At 41.0% G+C, this 19938-nt stretch overlaps 1 protein-coding gene across 1 annotated transcript; it reads right to left on the bottom strand.

The window, feature by feature from the left end:
• Nucleotides 1–7397: 7397 nt before the first annotated feature.
• LOC142748467 (olfactory receptor 11L1-like) lies at nt 7398–12447 on the bottom strand. The gene is made up of 2 exons (XM_075855561.1): nt 12387–12447; nt 7398–8757 (listed from the first exon to the last, which is right to left on the bottom strand). The coding sequence occupies exon 2, from the start codon at nt 8679–8681 to the stop codon at nt 7746–7748; it is 936 nt and encodes a 311-aa protein (XP_075711676.1). The 5' UTR covers nt 8682–8757; nt 12387–12447; the 3' UTR covers nt 7398–7745.
• Between the last annotated feature and the right edge of the window lie 7491 nt (nt 12448–19938).

Raw genomic sequence — 19938 nt, 5'->3', positions numbered from 1 at the left:
TACCATCAAACATCAGTGGAGGAGGCTGTGGGCAATAAACTTCAGCCTAATCCAGCCCCCCGGCCACCTCCTGTCATATATGCCCCTCAACCCATCCGCAGGCTAATGACAACCATGCCAACAAATCTGGGGACCCCACAATTCTGACCGCGACATGGAGGGATCTCAAAAAGGAAATGTTATGGGTGCGGTCAGACTGGCCACTTACAGTCCAGGTGCTCCTCAAGAAATTCCTTTCCCCCCCTCACCCTGGGCATCTTGTGCACTCTATCCTACCTGATGAAGAGTTACCACCACCCCCACCAGAGTGGACTGCCGAACCCTGCACCACGAAGATCCCCTCTGGCATATATGGCATTCAGCCCCTTGCGCAAAGTTACCCAGAGCAAAGGCAGCACCATGTGCAAGATGTTTTGATTGATGGATACAAGGTGACTGGCTTTAGAGACACTGGGGTATTCCTGACCATTGCTGACCACTGTGTGGTTCGGCTAGAGGCAAGCCATCAAGGCCCAGCAATACCCATCGCACTGGCAGTGCTGGATTGGAGTTATGAGGGGACTTGCCGTGGATGTTGTCCTTGGGAATGACATTGGGGAATTACAGTGCCATTTTGTGGGAGCCGTCACCCGACACCAAGCTGCCCATGCACAGAGAGTTTCGGAATTGACCGTGGAGCAGCCTCCACAACCCCCAATCGAACTGGTAAGAGCTGCATCTACTGCTTCTACATTGGGAGCCTTCTGGGGCAGGAAAGAGTTTAGGCAAGAAATACATGGTTATCCGACCTTGGCAGCTATTAAACTAAGGGCAGACACTGGGCAGGAGGGAGAGAATGGGGATAGGATCACCACAGATAAGGGATTGTATTATCGCTTAGTAGAGGCCCGGGGTGGGGTCATCCCTTAAGTGACTACCAGGGAACTCATTGTTCCTAAAAAGTATAGGCTGCAGCTACTCCAACAGGCTCATGACATCCCCTTATCGGGTCATAAATGTAGGAAACGGACAGAGAAAAGACTCACCCACAACTTTTACTGGCCTGGCGTTTCGCAATCAGTAGTTCGATACTGCCGTACCTGTGATGTGTGCCAACAGATGCGACACCCAGGCGCCCGTCCAAAGGTATCCTGACAGTGGTGGACTATGCCACCCGATATCCTGAGGCCGTGGCTATGTCCAGAATTACAGCCATGAAGGTAGTAGAGGCTCTTGTTACTATCTTCACGCAGGTAGCGTTCCCCAGTGAAATACTATCAGATCAAGGTACTCAGTTCATGTCAGACTTGGTCCAGTCTCTATGGCACACCTGTGGCATTCAAACCATTCGCAACACCCCATACCACCCCAAACCAATGGACTGTGTGAACGTTTCAACGAAACCCTAAAAAATACCTGCCACATCTCCTGTTTGCCTACCGGAAGGTATCCCGAGAGTCAACCGGATTTTCTCCTTTTGAACTGCTCTATGGTCGGTAGGTCCATGGGCCCCTGATTCTTCTAAGGAAATACTGGGAGGGAGATATCACCGACACTGGAATATCTGTAATTCCTTATGTTCTGGAATTTCGAGATCGCCTTACATGACTAACCACCTTGGCTGAAGAACACTTGCAAGAGGCGCAGTAATGCCAGAAGACCTGGTATGAACGGAAAGCTAGGACCCGTGAGTTTATTGAAAAACAACAAGTGCTCATGATTATCGCTGTCCCTGCCAACAAGCTGCAAGCAACATGGAATGGTCCTTACCGAGTTATCCTAAAACTTAATGACACTAACTACGTGATTGCCACGGACCTTAGTGGCCGGTGACAAAAGACTGTCCACATCAACATGCTGAAAGAGTACCACGACCGGTTTCTGCCTGTTTTGGCCATATGCTATCCCTCTAGTGATAAGGAAGGAGACAAGTCCCCCCTGGACCTTCTACATCTGACTCGAGCTGGGGGTACTCTGGACCAAGTGCCCCTGGGACTCCATCTGTCGGATATCCAAAAGGGTGATACTCTCGCCTTGCTGGGACAGAGAGCTTCCGCTTTCTCTTCAGCCCCTCGACGGACAACTCTCACCAACAACCATGTGGAAACTCCAGGAAAACGCCCCATCCAGCAGGTCCACTACCGAGTTCCAAAGGCTGTTTGGGACAGGATCAAGAGTGAACTGGCGGACATGAAACAACTTGGGATTATTAGGCCATCCCAGAGCCCCTGGGCCTCCCCTGTAGTACTGGTGCCCAAAAAGGATGGCACAACGCGATTCTGCGTAGATTACCGGTGCCTAAACGATGCCACTAATAGTGATGCCCCGGATTGATGATTTACTTGATCGGCAGGCCATTGCTCGATTTGTTACTACATTAGACTTGAGCAAGGTGTATTGGCAGATACCCCTAACAGAGGACACCCGGGAGCGATCTACGTTTATTACCCCCTTTGGACTCGTTGAGTTCCCGGGAATGCCCTTTGGGATGAAAAATGCCCCAGCAACCTTCCAAAGATTGGTAGACCGGCTGTTAGAACAATGTCAGGACTTTGCCTGTGCATACTTGGATGATATTTCCATTGTTCAGCACATCATGGGAGGAACATCTTAAACACTTGGGCATAGTGCTAGACCATATTCTTGCAGCAGGACTGACAATTCCCCTGATAAATGCCAGTTGGGGATGGCTGAGGTGCAGTATCTGGGGCACAGAGTCGGAGGTGGGACCCTAAGACCTGAGCCTGCCAAGGTGGAAGTCATTAGCAACTGGCCTACCTATCAAACTAAGAAACAAGTACTGGCATTTTTGTGGACCGTTAGTTACTACCGAAAATGTGTTTCTAATTTCAGTGCCCTGGCAAAGCCCCTTAATGACCTGACCCGCAAAAACATGCCTAGGATAGTGAAGTGGGCACCTGCCTGTGAGGACGCCTTTGTAGCATTAAAGACGGCTCTCACCACTGCCCCTGCACCAGACTACAAGCGCAGGTTCCTTGTGCAGACCGATGTGTCCACCTACAGAATTGAAGCAGTTCTTAGCCAGATAAATGCGGCTGGGCATGAGCATCCAGTTGCTTTCATCAGTCGTAAACTACTGGATCGGAAAGTTGCCTATGCTACTATTGAAAAGAGTGCCTTGCCATCATATAGGCTCTCAAAAAGTTACAGCCATACCTGCATGGCAGAGACTTTACAACTGCAACGGATCACAACCCCCTCACATGGCTGAACCGAGTGTCAGGGGAAAATGGACGATTACTGCGGTGGAGCCTGTCCTTACAACCTTACATCTACTCCATCCAACACAAATGGGGAAGCCAACACCAGAACGCTGATGGACTGTCCCGACAAGAAGACTGCCACCCCCCTCTGAGCCGATCGAGGAACACGGCAACTGTTCAGAATTATTCTGCGGTCCTATAATAAACTGTCAAATGTGGATCAGTGTAGAGTACGAGTGAGGAGGCCAGCGGCCTGTGTGGGCTACATTGCCAGTTCACTTATTGTATGAGGGGAGAGGTTGTGATGGTGCTCTATGTGTGGTTTATTGTGAGCCCTCAGCAGAGAGGAATGATTTTGTAATCACGTACCACAGGTCGTGTCTCCAGCATATGGATAATCAGATGAGTCAGAGGTGCAGCCACAAGACATAAAGTGTCCTCATTGTCCAGTTTCCACAAGGGGATCATCAGGAGGCACCACCATCACTCAGCTAGTGTGCAGACCAGCAAACCAAGCAGATCCATTTATCTCGCCCACTATGTTCTCATCCTGGCTGTGGCAGACAATAGACGAGCAATACACATACTAGTACAAAAGACCACAACTCACATACAGACAGTAGAAATACAAACTAAAGTCATTATAACAATCATGGTGACTAGAAACTGCCAAGATGTTCCTCCCCTGAGGGGTATATAAGGGCTTGTCCTGGGGAGGATAGGGGTTTTGGATTTAGACCTTCAGGAGCGCTGAAGCTGAGGCCGGCGCTCTGAGGAGTTTCCTGTGTTTGCCTGATTTTGTGGACTGTGTGCTGTTCTTGCATTAAAGGCGACCTGGTCTGTCAGCATTGAAAACAATAAATCCTGTTGGAGTTGCGCTGTCTTCACTGACTCTGTTGATCATGCATTAACCTAACGAACCCCATGACAGTCGCTTTAGTTAGTAGCTAAGAGGTCAAATCGCAGAGCTCACAGAAGTGCGACCGCTCCGTTCGGCATCCAGGCCACACCCATTCTTGACTTTATTATTGACACACTGCTCATACTAGGCCAGTTTGGGTACACTGTGTGGACCAATTTAGAGATATGTATTCTTTTTGTTTTTTTGTTTAGTACTATCATTCTATTCATTTCAGTAATTACTGACACCAAATTGTAGGATATACAGTTCTATTTTTTCCTTAGATGTCATGGCTTTGTTACTAGTAACCACCTCAATGTGTGCTCTGTACCAATGTCATATCACAGTTACTCTCTCCATGTTTTCCTCTCCCATAAACACATTTTGTACTATGAATTCAAAATGATCCATACATTGTAAATTAGATAAAAACTCAAAAAAAGGCCATACTTACAAAAGGACACAGACAGGTCTGAAATGCTGATGAAGGAGAGTGAACAGGTGCATTAAATAATAGCCACTCCCACTAGTCTTGAGGGGAGTGGTGTGTGGTGCATGGGATGTGTAGTAAAAAATAATAAATTAATTGTGTATGTGCAAGTGATAATAATATGAGTGAAATATAGGGGGCAGTAATGAGTATAGTGCCTAAATAAAAATAAATGAATAGTGGAGTGCAAGTGTGTGAAACATGGTGGGATAATGTGTAAGTCATGAGGCGCAGCGTGTATAGCCAGGTAGAAGCCTATTTGTAACGCCTTGATAATACTAAGGCCTCATGCACACTTACATCACCATTTTCACGGCCGTTTTTGACGGGTCCGTGTACCCGTTTTAGCGGCCGGGTGATTTCCGTGTGCACTCACGTGTGCACTCCGTGTTTCCGTTTCCGTGAGCCGGGCATGGTACTGTCCAGGGTGCTGAAAGTGTTAATGGGCTGCACTGATCGGCCGTAACTCTTTCAGCAACCTTGACAGTACCATGCTCGGCGCGCGGAAAATAAAATTTTAATGTAATAAAAAAATAATAATAAGTTCATACTTACTTTCCTCCTGTCCGGCCTCCAGCGATGACGTTTCATCCATGTCGCCGCTGCAGCCAATCACAGGCTGTAGTGGCGGTCACGCACATCAGGATGACGTCAGAAGGCCGGCCTCCAGGGATGACGCTTCATCCCATGTGACCGCCTCTGCAGCCAATCACAGGCTGCCGCGTCAGAAAAGAAGGTCGGACTAGAGGAAGAAGAGGGACTCGTCACCAAGACAATGACCGGGTACGTATGAAATGCTTTTTATTTTATTTTTAATCAGTAGCCTATTTTCTCTATCAGTGATTGATAGAGACAAGTGGCTGCCAATTAGTGTAATATTTTTGTAATGTTTTTCTGCCCGCCCGGTGGTTGCTAGGCAACGGCTCCGTCACACACTGACGGCACACGGATGCCTTCCGTGTGCCTTCAGTTTTTTGGACGGCCCCATTGACTTGCATGGGCCTCACGGTCACGGAATCTCGGACCAAAGTAGGACATGCTCTACTTTGGATCGGAACGGAGCAACGGACCGTCAAAAAAACTGAAGCGTGCATGGCCCCATTGAAATTAATGGGTTCAGGGTGCTATCAGTGACAAAACGGATAGCACCCTGAAGGAAAAAACTGAAGTGGGCATGGGGCCTTAGAGCGGGCTACCCTGCTTGCTATGCCAAACAACAACAAATTAGATCTAGAGATAGATAAACTTCTGTATACCAGTATGTGAACTTCAATTTATCTCCACCTAAGCCTAAGGAAGATTGATATTGAATGTATATATGTATATATTTGTGGATTTGATCTTACTATTTTTGATTTCTGTCTATATTATTAATTTTGTAGTGTCTGCAGATGGTCGAATATATAGACTGAAACCTTAAACCTATTTTTGGATTACTACATTTTTCTATATGTGACGTGGAAGCCTGCTCATGCACCCTTGAAACACGGACTTCTGCGGGATCAAAGAAGTGCATAGTGTCCATTCATATCAGTGGGCTGTCTGAGTAAAGCTGGACTGGTCCGCCAGAGTGAGAAACAATCTTTGTAGCCGCTTTCCCCTCTGGCCAAGAGTTGAAGATCTAGGACAGAGGACCCCCCTCTATTATCTCAGAATTATCTCTAATATGGTGAACAGAAATGTATTTTCCAAACAGAACAGCCCCTTTCAGCAGACCAATATTCAACTGAATTCTATAAGATGTTTGATACTGACTGGTTTGATGATTTGGCAAGCAGAACTGGAAATAAAATCTGGAAAATATACTGTAGAAGATATTGGATCAAAGTGGACAGTGTGCTGGACATGACATAAAGCATTGATGGGATTCCCTTTCCACCTTCTGCTAAAAGAACGGCTAAATCAAAGTACTGTCAATCCCTGATTGGCTCAAAACAAAATTAACATATTGGAGTAGTCATATTCATAATTTGAACCCCATTGAGACGCTGTGGAAAGACTTTAAAGGCGATGCCTCAACAGAGACAAACATTTTCTGTATGGAGTCGACCTGGTGATTGGCTGATCGGCATGGGTCCCGGCTCCTGCAGCTTCCACTGCAAAATAACTGTAGTATTACATGGCGGTCATTCAAATGAATGGTCATCCCCGTAATACATGGATGGCTGGAGTCCGCCACAATAAAAGCTGCTCTTCCAAACTGGGTCTGGCTCATAAAGCAGGAAACCTCCCTCTATGCCCTAATAGGATGTCTGGACAGGGATTTTTTTTAATGAGATAAACCATTTAAATGGGCAGGTCCCATATTGTGGCATAACTAAAGCAGAGAATAGTGATCCAAAATTCCTCTGCAATGTGAAAGACTGCCTGGTTTTATTTTATGTTTCTCATTTAACTAATTTCATAATATTTTTTGGGAGAAACCTACCCCTTTAGACCAGATTTATAGTTCTATGATATACTATGTATACAGGTTATCTTCTTAGAGAGGACCAGCCCATTCTTCATCGCAATATTAGGCAGTTGTCTTAGTTTCACTGTACTTATTTTTAAAAAAGTTTAAAAAAATATTGAAACTGAAATATTAATTATTGTAAATCTATTGTGATGATGGAAACGCTACACTTATGTTAGATGTTTCCTGGGTTACTAAGGAATCCAACATGTCAATCATTCCTCATTCATGGAAGAGCTAAAAGTAAAGTTTTGGGGATTTATTTTTTTGCATGAACAGGTATAGTTATTCTTCATGATAAAAGTTTCTATGCAAACATGTAATATAATTGTGATAGAAAAAGACCAACCTTAGGAAGAATTAGTTATATTGTACAAGTGGATTACAGAGGCTTTTATACAGCTGCATTAAGGACTGATCACAGCTGCAACACTTAGACCCCCTCAACTGAACTTAGATTACCAACGAACCCTTTGGTGACCTAAATTTAGTCCAGTAGAGCCCCAAGGGTCTGAATGTTGTGGCCTTGTGAGACTTACCAATAGAACAGAATATGAACAGAATTATTAGAACAAAATAATCAGCTACCAGCAGATATCTGTATATGTTATAACCTCCCCAAAGAACCCCATATGAACCCACAAACCCAATTTCCCAAGATCTTGTGTGTACTTGAGTTACAAATAAAAAAAGTATCTAGAACACAGAAGTCTTGATAACTAACAGCTTCTTAAGAGCCTGCTTAATATCTCTGTTGCTCAGACTGTATATCATAGGGTTAAAAAGGGGGGTTAAAATTGTATAGAAAAGAGACAAAATTTTCTTAACACCGCCTTGACTTGGGAATAAATAGATGATAAATAGAGATAAGTAAAACACAGATACAACAGTCAAGTGAGAGCTACAAGTGGAGAAGGTCTTCTGTCTCCCAGTTACCGATGGTATTCTTAGTATGGTGGTTATAATATACACATAGGAAACCATAATAATAGTAAAAGGAGAAATTGCCAGTGGTATAATCAGTATTATATCTTCTATTTTCACTATAAACGTGTCTGAGCAGGAAAGTTCAAGAATCGGGTCTAGATCACAGTAGAAATGGTCAATGATGTTTGGTCCACAAAAGTCTAAATGACCTATTGTCAAGGCAAATATCAAAACAACAACCAAAGCTATCAACCAAAATAACAGAATGGCTTTTACACAAAGCTTGAGGTCCATGACGGAGTTGTAATGTAGAGGGTTACAGATGGCCTGATACCTGTCATAGGACATCATGGTCAGGAGAAGACATTCCAATGCTATGGTGCCTGCAAAACAATAAAATTGTATCAGACAGCCGATAAAAGATACAAAACTTCCTTCATATAACACGACACGGAGCGTGTTGGGTATGATTGTTGTGGAGAGTAGGATATCTGATAATGAGAGTTGTGTGAGGAGGAAGTACATGGGAGAGTGGAGCGACCGGCTGTAGGACACCACTAGAATGATGAGGAGGTTTCCACATACAGTCACACTGTAGATGATCAGCAGCAGAAGAAAGATGAATAGATTTAAGTTTTGGGATCTCTGAAACCCCAGGAGCAGTATCTCCGTCACCACACTGAAATTGTGATGTCGCACATTCATTTTGTCAAAAATATTTTAGTCGGATAAACTTTACGCATTTGCAGTCATTTCTCAGTTTTGCTTTAAAATATTCCACCTAAAAAAGAATAATAATAATTTGAAAATAATTGATTAAAAATTGATAATAAATTATAATAAATAATTACAACATATTTATTTCCATAAGAAAACTTCCTCAAACATTAAAGAAAATGACTATTATGATGAATTAAACGTCATAAAAAAATTAAACGTAAAATAAAAATAACATATTAAAGTAAAAATTATACATTTTTTAAACTCTATTTTAAATGTAATTTGACATTAATCCATTTGTCATAACAATAAAAAAAAAAATTCTGAATGAAATCTTAAATTATAATAAATATATTAGCAGTAATATAAAATACTATAACATTTTGTGTTTCTTTCAGAAAAAGTGCCACTCCTGTCTGGATTTCAAGTTCCTGCGTGCTGAGCTGCTACAGTGGAGGAAATAAGTATTTGATCCCTTGCTGATTTTGTAAGTTTGCCCACTGTCAAAGACATGAACAGTCTAGAATTTTTAGGCTAGGTTAATTTTACCAGTGAGAGATAGATTATATAAGTAAAAAAAATAAAAAAAAATAACATTGTCAAAATTATATATATTTATTTGCATTGTGCACAGAGAAATATGTATTTGATCCCTTTGGCAAACAAGACTTAATACTTGGTGGCAAAACCCTTGTTGGCAAGCACAGCAGTCAGACATTTTTAGTAGTTGATGATGAGGTTTGCACACATGTTAGATTGAATTTTGGCCCACTCCTCTTTGCAGATCATCTGTAAATCATTAAGATTTCGAGGCTGTCGCTTGGCAACTCGGATCTTCAGCTGCATCCATAAGTTTTCGATGGGATTAAGGTCTGGAGACTGGCTAGGCCACTCCATGACCTTAATGTGCTTCTTTTTGAGCTACTCCTTTGTTGCCTTGGCTGTATGTTTCGGGTAATTGTCGTGCTGGAAGACCCAGCCACGAGCCATTTTTAATGTCCTAGTGGAGGGAAGGAGGTTGTCACTCAGGATTTGACGGTGCATGGCTCCATCCATTCTCCCATTGATGCGGTGAAGTAGTCCTGTGCCCTTAGCAGAGAAACACCCCCAAAACATAATGTTTCCACCTCCATGCTTGACAGTGGGGACGGTGTTCTTTGGGTCATAGGTAGCATTTCTCTTCCTCCAAACACGGCGAGTTGAGTTAATGCCAAAGAGCTCAATTTTAGTCTCATCTGACCACAGCACCTTCTCCCAATCACTCTCAGAATCATCCAGATGTTCATTTGCAAACTTCAGATGGGCCTGTACATGTGCCTTCTTGAGCAGGGGGACCTTGCGGGCACTGCAGAATTTTAATCCATTACGGCGTAATATGTTACCAATGGTTTTCTTGGTGACTGTGGTCTCAGCTGCCTTGAGATCAATAACAAGTTCCCCCCGTGTAGTTTTCGGCTGAGCTCTCACCTTCCTCAGGATCAAGGATACCCCACGAGGTGAGATTTTGCATGGAGCCCCAGATCGATGTCGATTGACAGTCATTTTGTATGTCTTCCATTTTCTTACTATTGCACAAACAGTTGTCTCCTTCTCACCCAGCGTCTTACTTATGGTTTTGTTGCCCATTCCAGCCTTGTGCAGGTCTATGATCTTGTCCCTGACATCCTTAGAAAGCTCTTTGGTCTTGCCCATGTTGTAGAGGTTAGGCCTGATGCACACGACCGTGTTCGGTCCGTGATATACGGTCCGCATGTCGGCTGCATGTCCCGGACCGAACACAGTGCAGGGAGTCGGGCTCCTAGCATCACACTTATCTATGACGATAGGGGTCACTGCCTGTCCGCGGAACTACTGTCCCGTACTGTAATCATGTTTTAGTGTGTGACAGTAGTTACGTGGATAGGCAGTGACACCTAGCGTCATAGATAAGTATGATGCTAGGAGCCCGGCTCCCTGTACTTTGTACGGTCCGGGACAAGCGGCCGACATGCGGACCGTATATCACGGACCGAACACGGTCGTGTGCATCAGGCCTTAGAGTCAGACTGATTAATTGAGTCTGTGGACAGGAGTCTTTTATACAGGTGACCATGTAAGACAGCTGTCTTTAATGCATTCACCAAGTTGATTTGGAGCGTGTAACTGGTCTGGAGGAGGCTGAACTCTTAATGGTTGGTAGGGGATCAAATACTTATTTCTCTGTGCACAATGCAAATAAATATATATAATTTTGACAATGTGATTTTCTGTTTTTATATAATCTATCTCTCACTGGTAAAATTAACCTAGCCTAAAAATTCTAGACTGTTCATGACTTTGACAGTGGGCAAACTTACAAAATCAGCAAGGGATCAAATATTTATTTCCTCCACTGTATACCAGACCCAACCAAAGGACCAGAGTGGCGCTATTTCTGAAAGAAGCAGCCATGTTTTTCTAATCTCATACAACTCCTTAATGACATATTCTACTTAATCTTCTCTAGGTCTCATATGCATGACTGTGTGCAGGGGACTGTACAGGGTTACATGGAGTACATGTAGCCTATGGAGCTGTAGGCACTCTGTGGGCTATTGCATGGTACATTTATATAGCACCTTATTATGGAGGTATTCTCCCCTAGAAGTAATACTCTACCTCCATAATACACAATTTGTATGGTATCCAAGAGAGAAAGCCTCTATATGCTATAGTATGAAATGGGAGTCATATGAAAGTGCAGTAGCCCCCATAAAAGTCTATAGGTGCCAAATTATATGACAAAATAGATTTTTGTAATATTGACACAAGTAATATAAATGGCACATGTTAGGTTGATGTTCATAATACAGATTTTGCATTTTGACCCTTCAGAAGCCTCAAGTTCTGCCTTTGAAGTGCGGAATTTAGTCACACTACCCCTTATAATTATAAAAAATGTCCTATTCATATGATCATATGAGAGCTGCTAGTGGGATTTACCTGCCTTATACTGTATATAGACTATAGATTAAAGGAAGGGTTAAAATTAGTATCACGGCTTTGCTATCTATATGTGGAGAAACAAAAGTTGTAAGAAAAATCCACAAATTGTAATTTCAGTCAATGCTTCCTCTATACAGGATCAGACTTTGTCAGGAAAGAGAACCATTGATGAGCTCAAGACAACTATTGTATAAATTATACCCACATCAGGGAAGACCTAGACCATTCATGTGCCTCTCTCATCTTACCTGCCTTTACTTTCTTGCTTTCCAGCTTTTTTTTGAATTTTTGGAGAAAAATATTCAAAATACATTTTACAATGTAAAATAAAGGTGAAAACACAATATATCTCCTGGTCAATGAAACAGACAAAGTCATCACTGCTGTCCCTTTTTATAGATGTAAAAACGACAGCACAGACATAGTGAAGCCATGGGGAGTTCAATACTTACCCTGGGGGAGGGAGACCAGCTGGAGAAAGTTACATCCAGAAAGAATGCAGTAAAAAAAAGTTTAAAGAAGAAGTGATCAAAATAAGTCAACAACATTGAATGGAAGCCTTATAACAGTCACCATTTCCTGACCAGCGGTTCATTAAAGGGGTTTTCCAATCCTTTTTTTTTTTTTTAAATCAATGCAATGTTCCTCTATTAATATATTAGTGCACTCTGTCTAGCTTTTTCTTGATAATAAATGGTTTTAGTAACATTACTCCCTATTGTTTACCTTGAGAGGTTTGTTTTGCTCAGTAAGTTCATTCCTCTTCTCTTCCTGTGTTTCTCCTCCCTGCATGCACTGCTCTAGTCCCAGCATGCAATGTGCATGCAGCAGTGCACTTGCTCCGCCTACTACACCCAGCTCTACTAACTTCTGCAATCTCAGTCTTCATTTTGGTGCTCTCATTCTATTACTGATAGCACAAGCTGAAATCACTGGATATCTGCGTTTTTAACCTCTTAACGCCGAAGGGCGGATATATCAGTCCTCAGCAGCTGCTAGTTCGCGCAGGAGGAGGGATATATCCGTCCTGTGATGGCGCGGGTACTGCCAGTGTACCCACACGATCAGCGGCAGGAGCACGGCTGTTATACACAGCCTGGCTCCTGCTGCAACTGCCGGAATCGAAGCGCGCTCCGATTCCGGCAGTTTAACCCATTAAATGCCGCTGTCAATAGTGACAGCGGCATCTAATGTGTTTGACAGAGGGAGGGAGCTCCCTCTGTTTTATACTGACAGGCAATAATGCTTTGGTATACGAAGTATACCAAAGCATTATATATGCGATCGGCACATCGCATAGTGAAGTCCCATGGTGGGACTAAAAAAAAAATGTCAATCCGTTAAATAAAGTTGGTGAAAAAACAAAAAAAAAATTACAGTGAAAATCAAATAAAACTACTTTTTTTGCCCAAAAAGTGTTTTTTTTAAAGTAAAAGTGTCAAAACAAATCACACATACACATATATGGTATCCCCGCGATCGTAACCACTTGAACAATAAAATTAACACATTAATTAAACCGCTGGATGAACGGCGTCCAAAAAAACAACGGCAAAATTCGTTCTTTTCTCCCATTCCCACCATAAAAAATTAAATAAAAATTAATCTAAGTCCTATGTACCCCAAAATAGTACTAATGAAAACTACACATTGTCCCGCAAAAATCAAGCCCACATACGGCCACATAGACGGAAAAATAAAACCTTTACGGCTCTTGGAACGCGGCGATGCAAAAACAAGTAATTTTTTTCTAAAAGGGTTTTTATTGTGCAAACGTAGGAAAACATATAAAACCTTTACATATTTGGTATCCCCGTAACCGTGCCGAGCCATAGAATAAAGTTAACATGTTATTTACGCTGCATAGTAAACGGCGTAAATTTATAACGTGAAAATCAATGCTGGAATAGCTGCTTATTTTCAATTCTCTCCTAAAATAAAGTTAATAAAAGTTAATCGATATATTATAAGCATCTAAAAATGGTGGAATTACAAAATAAAACTCGTCCCGCAAAAAACAAGCCCTTATACGGCTATGTCGACGGAATTAAAAAAAAGTTACGACTCTTGGAATGCGACCGTGAAAAAACAAAAAATAATCCAAAGGTCATTAACGTGCAAAATGGCCCGGTCATTAAGGGGTTAAACGGTTTGAAGAGGTCTTCTGGTACCAAAACAGTGGAAACCCCCAAAAGGTGCCCCCATTTTGGAAACTAGACCCCTTGAGGAATTCATTGTAGTTTTCTTGGGGTGCATGCGGCTTTTTGATCAGTTTTTATTCTATTTTTAGGTGGCGTGGTGACTAAAAAAACAGCAATTCTACTATTGTTTTTTTATTCTATTTTTGTTACAGCGTTCACCGTGCGCTATAAATGACATATTCACTTTATTCTGCGGGGTGATACGATTAGGGCTCATTTACACGAGCGTGTTATACATCCGTACAACGCGCGTCGCAGGGACCTATGTTAGTCTATGGGGCCGTGCAGACAGGTGCGCGATTTTCACGCAGCGTATGTCCGCTGCGTGAAACGCACGACGTCCTATATTTGTGCGCTGTTCGCACATCACGCACCCATTGAAGTCAATGGGTGGGTGAAAACCACGCATGTCGCATGGAAGCAATTCCGTGGGACGCGCGTGATTCGCGCAACAGCACTGTAAAGGATGAATGAAAACAGAAAAGCACCACGTTCTTTTCTGTTTACAAACATCCAAACGGAGTGTCATAATGATGGCGGCTGCGCGAAAATCACGCAGCCGGGCATCATAAAGGGCTGACACACGGAGCTGTTAATTGCCTTTTGCGCACGCAAAACGCCGCGCTTTTTGCTTGCACAAAATGCACACGCTCGTGTAAACTCGGCCTTACGGTGACACCAGATGTTTATAGTTCTTTTGTCTTATGGCGTTTGCACAATAAAATACGTTTTGTAAACAATCATTCACTTTTTGTGTTCCCTTATTCTAAGAGCCAGAACTTTATAATTTTTCCATCAATAAAGTGTCAAAATAAAGATTTTGCTGATACCCTCACTTATTTATATATACAAAGTGAGTTATGGGGAACCACAAGGTGTACACCACCAATTTTTGTTATTTATTTTACTTTGGAAATAGGGAGAGAGGAAAAGAATTGTGGTTCCTATTATAAATTGAAAATAATAAATTTTATTAATTGTATTTATATTAAAATATTTTAATATTTCTATAATTCTCAATGTAGGTCAATTATTCAGTAGTGCAGAAGACCCCTTGTCCTGCATTTAAAGAAAAGAATTTGTCTTTTATATGCTACTATCATATAACATTAAAGTTGGACTTGCTAAGGTGAGTATAGATCTAATGACATAGATATATTACATGTACTGTGTGAATCAGTGTTAGCTGTCAATCATTAAACATTGTATCAGTTTTGTATATACTGATATTTCCAATGTTTTCTGTTTGTAAATAGACAAGTATTAGTTATACATTGTGTCTATTCATTTTGTACTGAAATCAGACAGACACTTTATCTATTTGTTTGTGCTTTGTACTGATGTTGTTAGATCATATTCTCAGGATAAATTGCAACAGTCATTGCTGAGATTTGGTTTTTATTTTTTATATATTATTTATTTATTGTCTCTTATATAACTATTTGCAGTCCAAATTATGTTATGTTACACTGGCTACCTCAAGTAGTGCCAGTGCAGTAACTTGTAAAGGTGAGCACTATAGGGTATAATATCGTTGTAGTGTGCTCTGAACTGGTTCCCTCCTTAATTATATAGGAGGCTGTTCACATTGGTGATATGCGGTTTTTAGGCTGGGTAGTTTGTGTGTTATATGCTGCTTGTATCTCCGATCCTCAATTGGGATCAGTAGCAAGATGATTTGCTTGTATTAACTTTATATGTAAGTTACTTAGACTAAGACTACAAACTAGAAATTACTCCAATAGAAGCATAAAAGAAGGCTATAATGTAGCATTACGAACAAACAGAACTGACCTCCTAACTCCAAAGAAAAAAGATCTTGAATTTCCACGCCAACCGAGATTCATTACTGATTATCATGAAGATTGGAATCAAATGCTAACCATTTTAAACAAACACTGGCATGTTCTTAAAACTGATATAGATCTGGAAAAAATTTTGGGAGAAAGAATTCCCACAGGTTATCGCAAGAGTAAAAGCATCTCGGATATACTAGTCTCAAGTCATTTCTCCCGAACAAACAATCAACCAAAAATTTTAGCACCTGGATTTCATCCCTGTAAGCTATGTAGGGCATGCAAAATTCTGAAGAGTACAAAGATCTTTTTGGATGGGTCAGGAAAAAGCTATACAATAAGGGAACACATTAGATGTTCATCAACAGGTGTCATCTACTGTCTCGAGTGCCCTTGCGGCCTTAGATATGTAGGAAAAACAAAAAGAGAACTAAGAATTAGAATCAGAGAGCACATTAGCTCTATCTTAAATTACGAAAAAAATAAACTTGATAGTCAGGCGCAAAATAAACCTTTCACCCCAACCCCAATTGCTAGACACTACAAAGAACACCATAATCTAGATTGGACAAATCTTAAAGGATGGGCAATTTGCCAACTAAAAATGGGCATAAGAGGAGGCAATCTAGATGAGGCCCTTTTAAAAAGAGAAAGCCAGTGGATCTTTCAGATGAATTCTGTTAACCCAAAAGGCTTAAATGAGAATTTTAATTTTGGCTGCTTCTTGTGAATAATAAAAAGAAAAAATCATTTCCAAAAATGATTAAATAAAATATATATAAATTTATATATTTTTGATAATTTCTGGATATACAAATGATCAACTAAATTTCACTGATAATTCATTGCAAGTACAGTAAAAAATACTATAGTAATTCATCATGCTAAATAAATAATTCATACCATCACTTATTTCCTTTCTAAAAATAAAAATTGGCTAAGCACTATCTATGGATGTCATCTCAATATATGGAAGAAGAATGGGATATAAATATATATACAATATACATACATAAAATCTGTGCTTCAGATAATAAAATAAATATCAATAAATTAAGCACAGTAAATTTCTATAAACTCCATATATGATACTAGGAAAATCTCCTTGGTCATATCAGATAGATCAATATACCCATATAGTTGGAAAATAACTAGATGTGACTTAAATTGAGATATAATTGATATCCATATACAAATTGGAATTTTACAATAAAGAAACAAAGAGCTATAGTTAACCTTGAAATAACATCATTCAAAAATGATTTTTCTCTGTTTTAGAGACAATTTTGAGCCTTAGGACAGATATTAGGAATTTATCTACCTGTCATTCACACACGTTATAATTAAAACAATGCTATTGGCCCCCTTGACTGTCACTCAATACACAGGATATTTAAGGGCGTCAGAATCGGCGGGTCACACCCCAAGAGGAAGCCGGAATGCCGGCGAAACGCGCGTCGGGTGTCCAGTCATATAATGAACTCAATGTACAAGGTCTTAGCCCAATTTGAATGCTACTACCAATGATATAAAAATTAACAAACAGTCTGTAAAGACTTACTTGTAAAAGCACTGCTCCCTGCAGGAGAGCGGGACGTGAATTTTGACAAATGCTGCAGGGTGATTATCCCTGACAGCGCATACAAAGCCAGCTGACTGGCAGAGCAAGTCAATTAGACCACACACAGTGCTGTTAGCTACAGGTCTTAGCCCAATTTCAATGCTACTACCAATGATATAAAAATTAACAAACAGTCTGTAAAGACTTACTTGCAAAAGCACTGCTCCTTACAGGAGAGCGGGACGTGAATCTTGATATATGCTGCAGGGTGATTATCCCTGACAGCGCATACAAAGCCAGCTGACTTGCAGAGCAAGTCCATTAGACCACACACAGTGCTGTTAGCTACGGCCGTCTCCGCAAAAACGGAGATATAAGAAAATTTATAGCTAGCAGCTTCCTAAGATAACATACTTTCAAGCGCAATCCTAACTGAATATACAGCGCTTAGATTAACACGATGATATATACAAGCGGCCTGGTCATAACTTAGCACGTCGATACACACAAGCGGCCTGATTTTAAAATATCAATCGGCTGCTGCTCGCTGCTTTTGACAGAAGGCAGACAGCAAGTAACTTACATATAAAGTTAATACAAGCAAATCATCTTGCTACTGATCCCAATTGAGGATCGGAGATACAAGCAGCATATAACACACAAACTACCCAGCCTAAAAACCGCATATCACCAATGTGAACAGCCTCCTATATAATTAAGGAGGGAACCAGTTCAGAGCACACTACAACGATATTATACCCTATAGTGCTCACCTTTACAAGTTACCGCACTGGCACTATTTGAGGTAGCCAGTGTAACATAACATAATTTGGACTGCAAATAGTTATATAAGAGACAATAAATAAATAATATATAAAAAATAAAAACCAAATCTCAGCAATGACTGTTGCAATTTATCCTGAGAATATGATCTAACAACATCAGTACAAAGCACAAACAAATAGATAAAGTGTCTGTCTGATTTCAGTACAAAATGAATAGACACAATGTATAACTAATACTTGTCTATTTACAAACAGAAAACATTGGAAATATCAGTATATACAAAACTGATACAATGTTTAATGATTGACAGCTAACACTGATTCACACAGTACATGTAATATATCTATGTCATTAGATCTATACTCACCTTAGCAAGTCCAACTTTAATGTTATATGATAGTAGCATATAAAAGACAAATTCTTTTCTTTAAATGCAGGACAAGGGGTCCTCTGCACTGCTGAATAATTGACCTACATTGAGAATTATAGAAATATTAAAATATTTTAATATAAATACAATTAATAAAATTTATTATTTTCAATTTATAATAGGAACCACAATTCTTTTCCTCTCTCCCTATTTCCAAAGTAAAATAAATTCCATCAATAAAGCCGTGCGAGGACTTATTTTTTGCGTAACGAACTGTAGTTTCGATCAGGACCATTTTTAGGTACATGCGACTTTTTGATCTATTTTTAATAAATTTTTTGGGAGGTGAAGTGACCAAACAATTGTGATTTTGGTACGGTTTATTATTATTTTCTTTTACGGCGTTCACCGTGCGGGATAAATAACAAAATAATTTTGTAGTTCAGGCCGTTACGGACGCGGCAATACCAATTATGTATATTTTATTTATTTATATATTTTTATTAATAAAAAAGGACTGATAAGGGAAAAAAAGGGGATTTTTTTAAACTTTTATTTTCTTATTTTTACACATCTTTTTTTTTTACTTTATTACTTTGTCCCACAAGGGGACTTGAGGGCAGGAGGCCCTGATCGCTATTCTAATACTCTGCACTACATGCGTAGTGCAGTGTATTAGAACTGTCAGCTATTCACTGACAGCAAGCATAGTGGGTCCTGACTTTGTCAGGACCCCTAGGCTTCCGTCGATGGCATAGCCGGACGCCATTGTTTGGTGTCCGGTTGCCATAGTAACCATCGCCGGCCGCTATCGTGTAGCAGGCCGGCGATGGTAACTTAACCCCTAAAAAGCCGCGATCTCTATTGAACGCGGCTTTTAAGGGGTTAGACAGCGGGGACACAGCGATCGGTCCCCGCTGTAGGAGCTGCGGCAGCTGCTGTACGAGACAGCAGCTGTCACAGCTCCTGCACCTGTCGGGAAGACGGCCGAAACGGCCGTTATTCCCGCAACTTCGTATTCCGTCGGTAATTTATAAGGGGTTATAATTTCACAGAGCATGCGCGGTGGAGTGTGTTAACCACGCATGCTCTGAGATAAAGAAGCACGTGGTACGGTTACGTCATTTGTGACGTAACCGTACAGTGTGAAAGCCGGAAACCGGAAGCAAGGCAGAAGACTAAATGGACGGGTCTGCACAGGAAGTGCAGATTTTGCTTCACTAAGGGGGCGGTGACGGAGGAGGATATACGACGCTACAGCCATCTGATGAAACGTAAGTACATTGTAAAGTTATATCATTTTCATTGTTTTATTTAAATAAATGTAATTTTTTAGTTCCGGAATACCCCTTTAATCCCTCTATAGAATCATTTGCATTCCATTTGAGTTTCCGATTTTATTTTAAACAAAAGTGTATTATCAGAAAATGATATATTTTGTAAATCAAGATGTCTCTATCATGCTATCTGTATAGTTTGGAGCACATACAATAATTTGACATTTCCTGTTTTCTGCTGTTAACCTTTCAGCTTTGCTAAGCAGACTGAGAGAGGGTCAGCAGAG

This window comes from Rhinoderma darwinii, chromosome 3 (genome assembly GCF_050947455.1).
Source record: "Rhinoderma darwinii isolate aRhiDar2 chromosome 3, aRhiDar2.hap1, whole genome shotgun sequence".
Lineage (NCBI taxonomy): Eukaryota > Metazoa > Chordata > Amphibia > Anura > Rhinodermatidae > Rhinoderma > Rhinoderma darwinii.
Note: the sequence above shows the minus strand (reverse complement) of the source record. Positions and strands in the feature narration are given on the sequence as shown.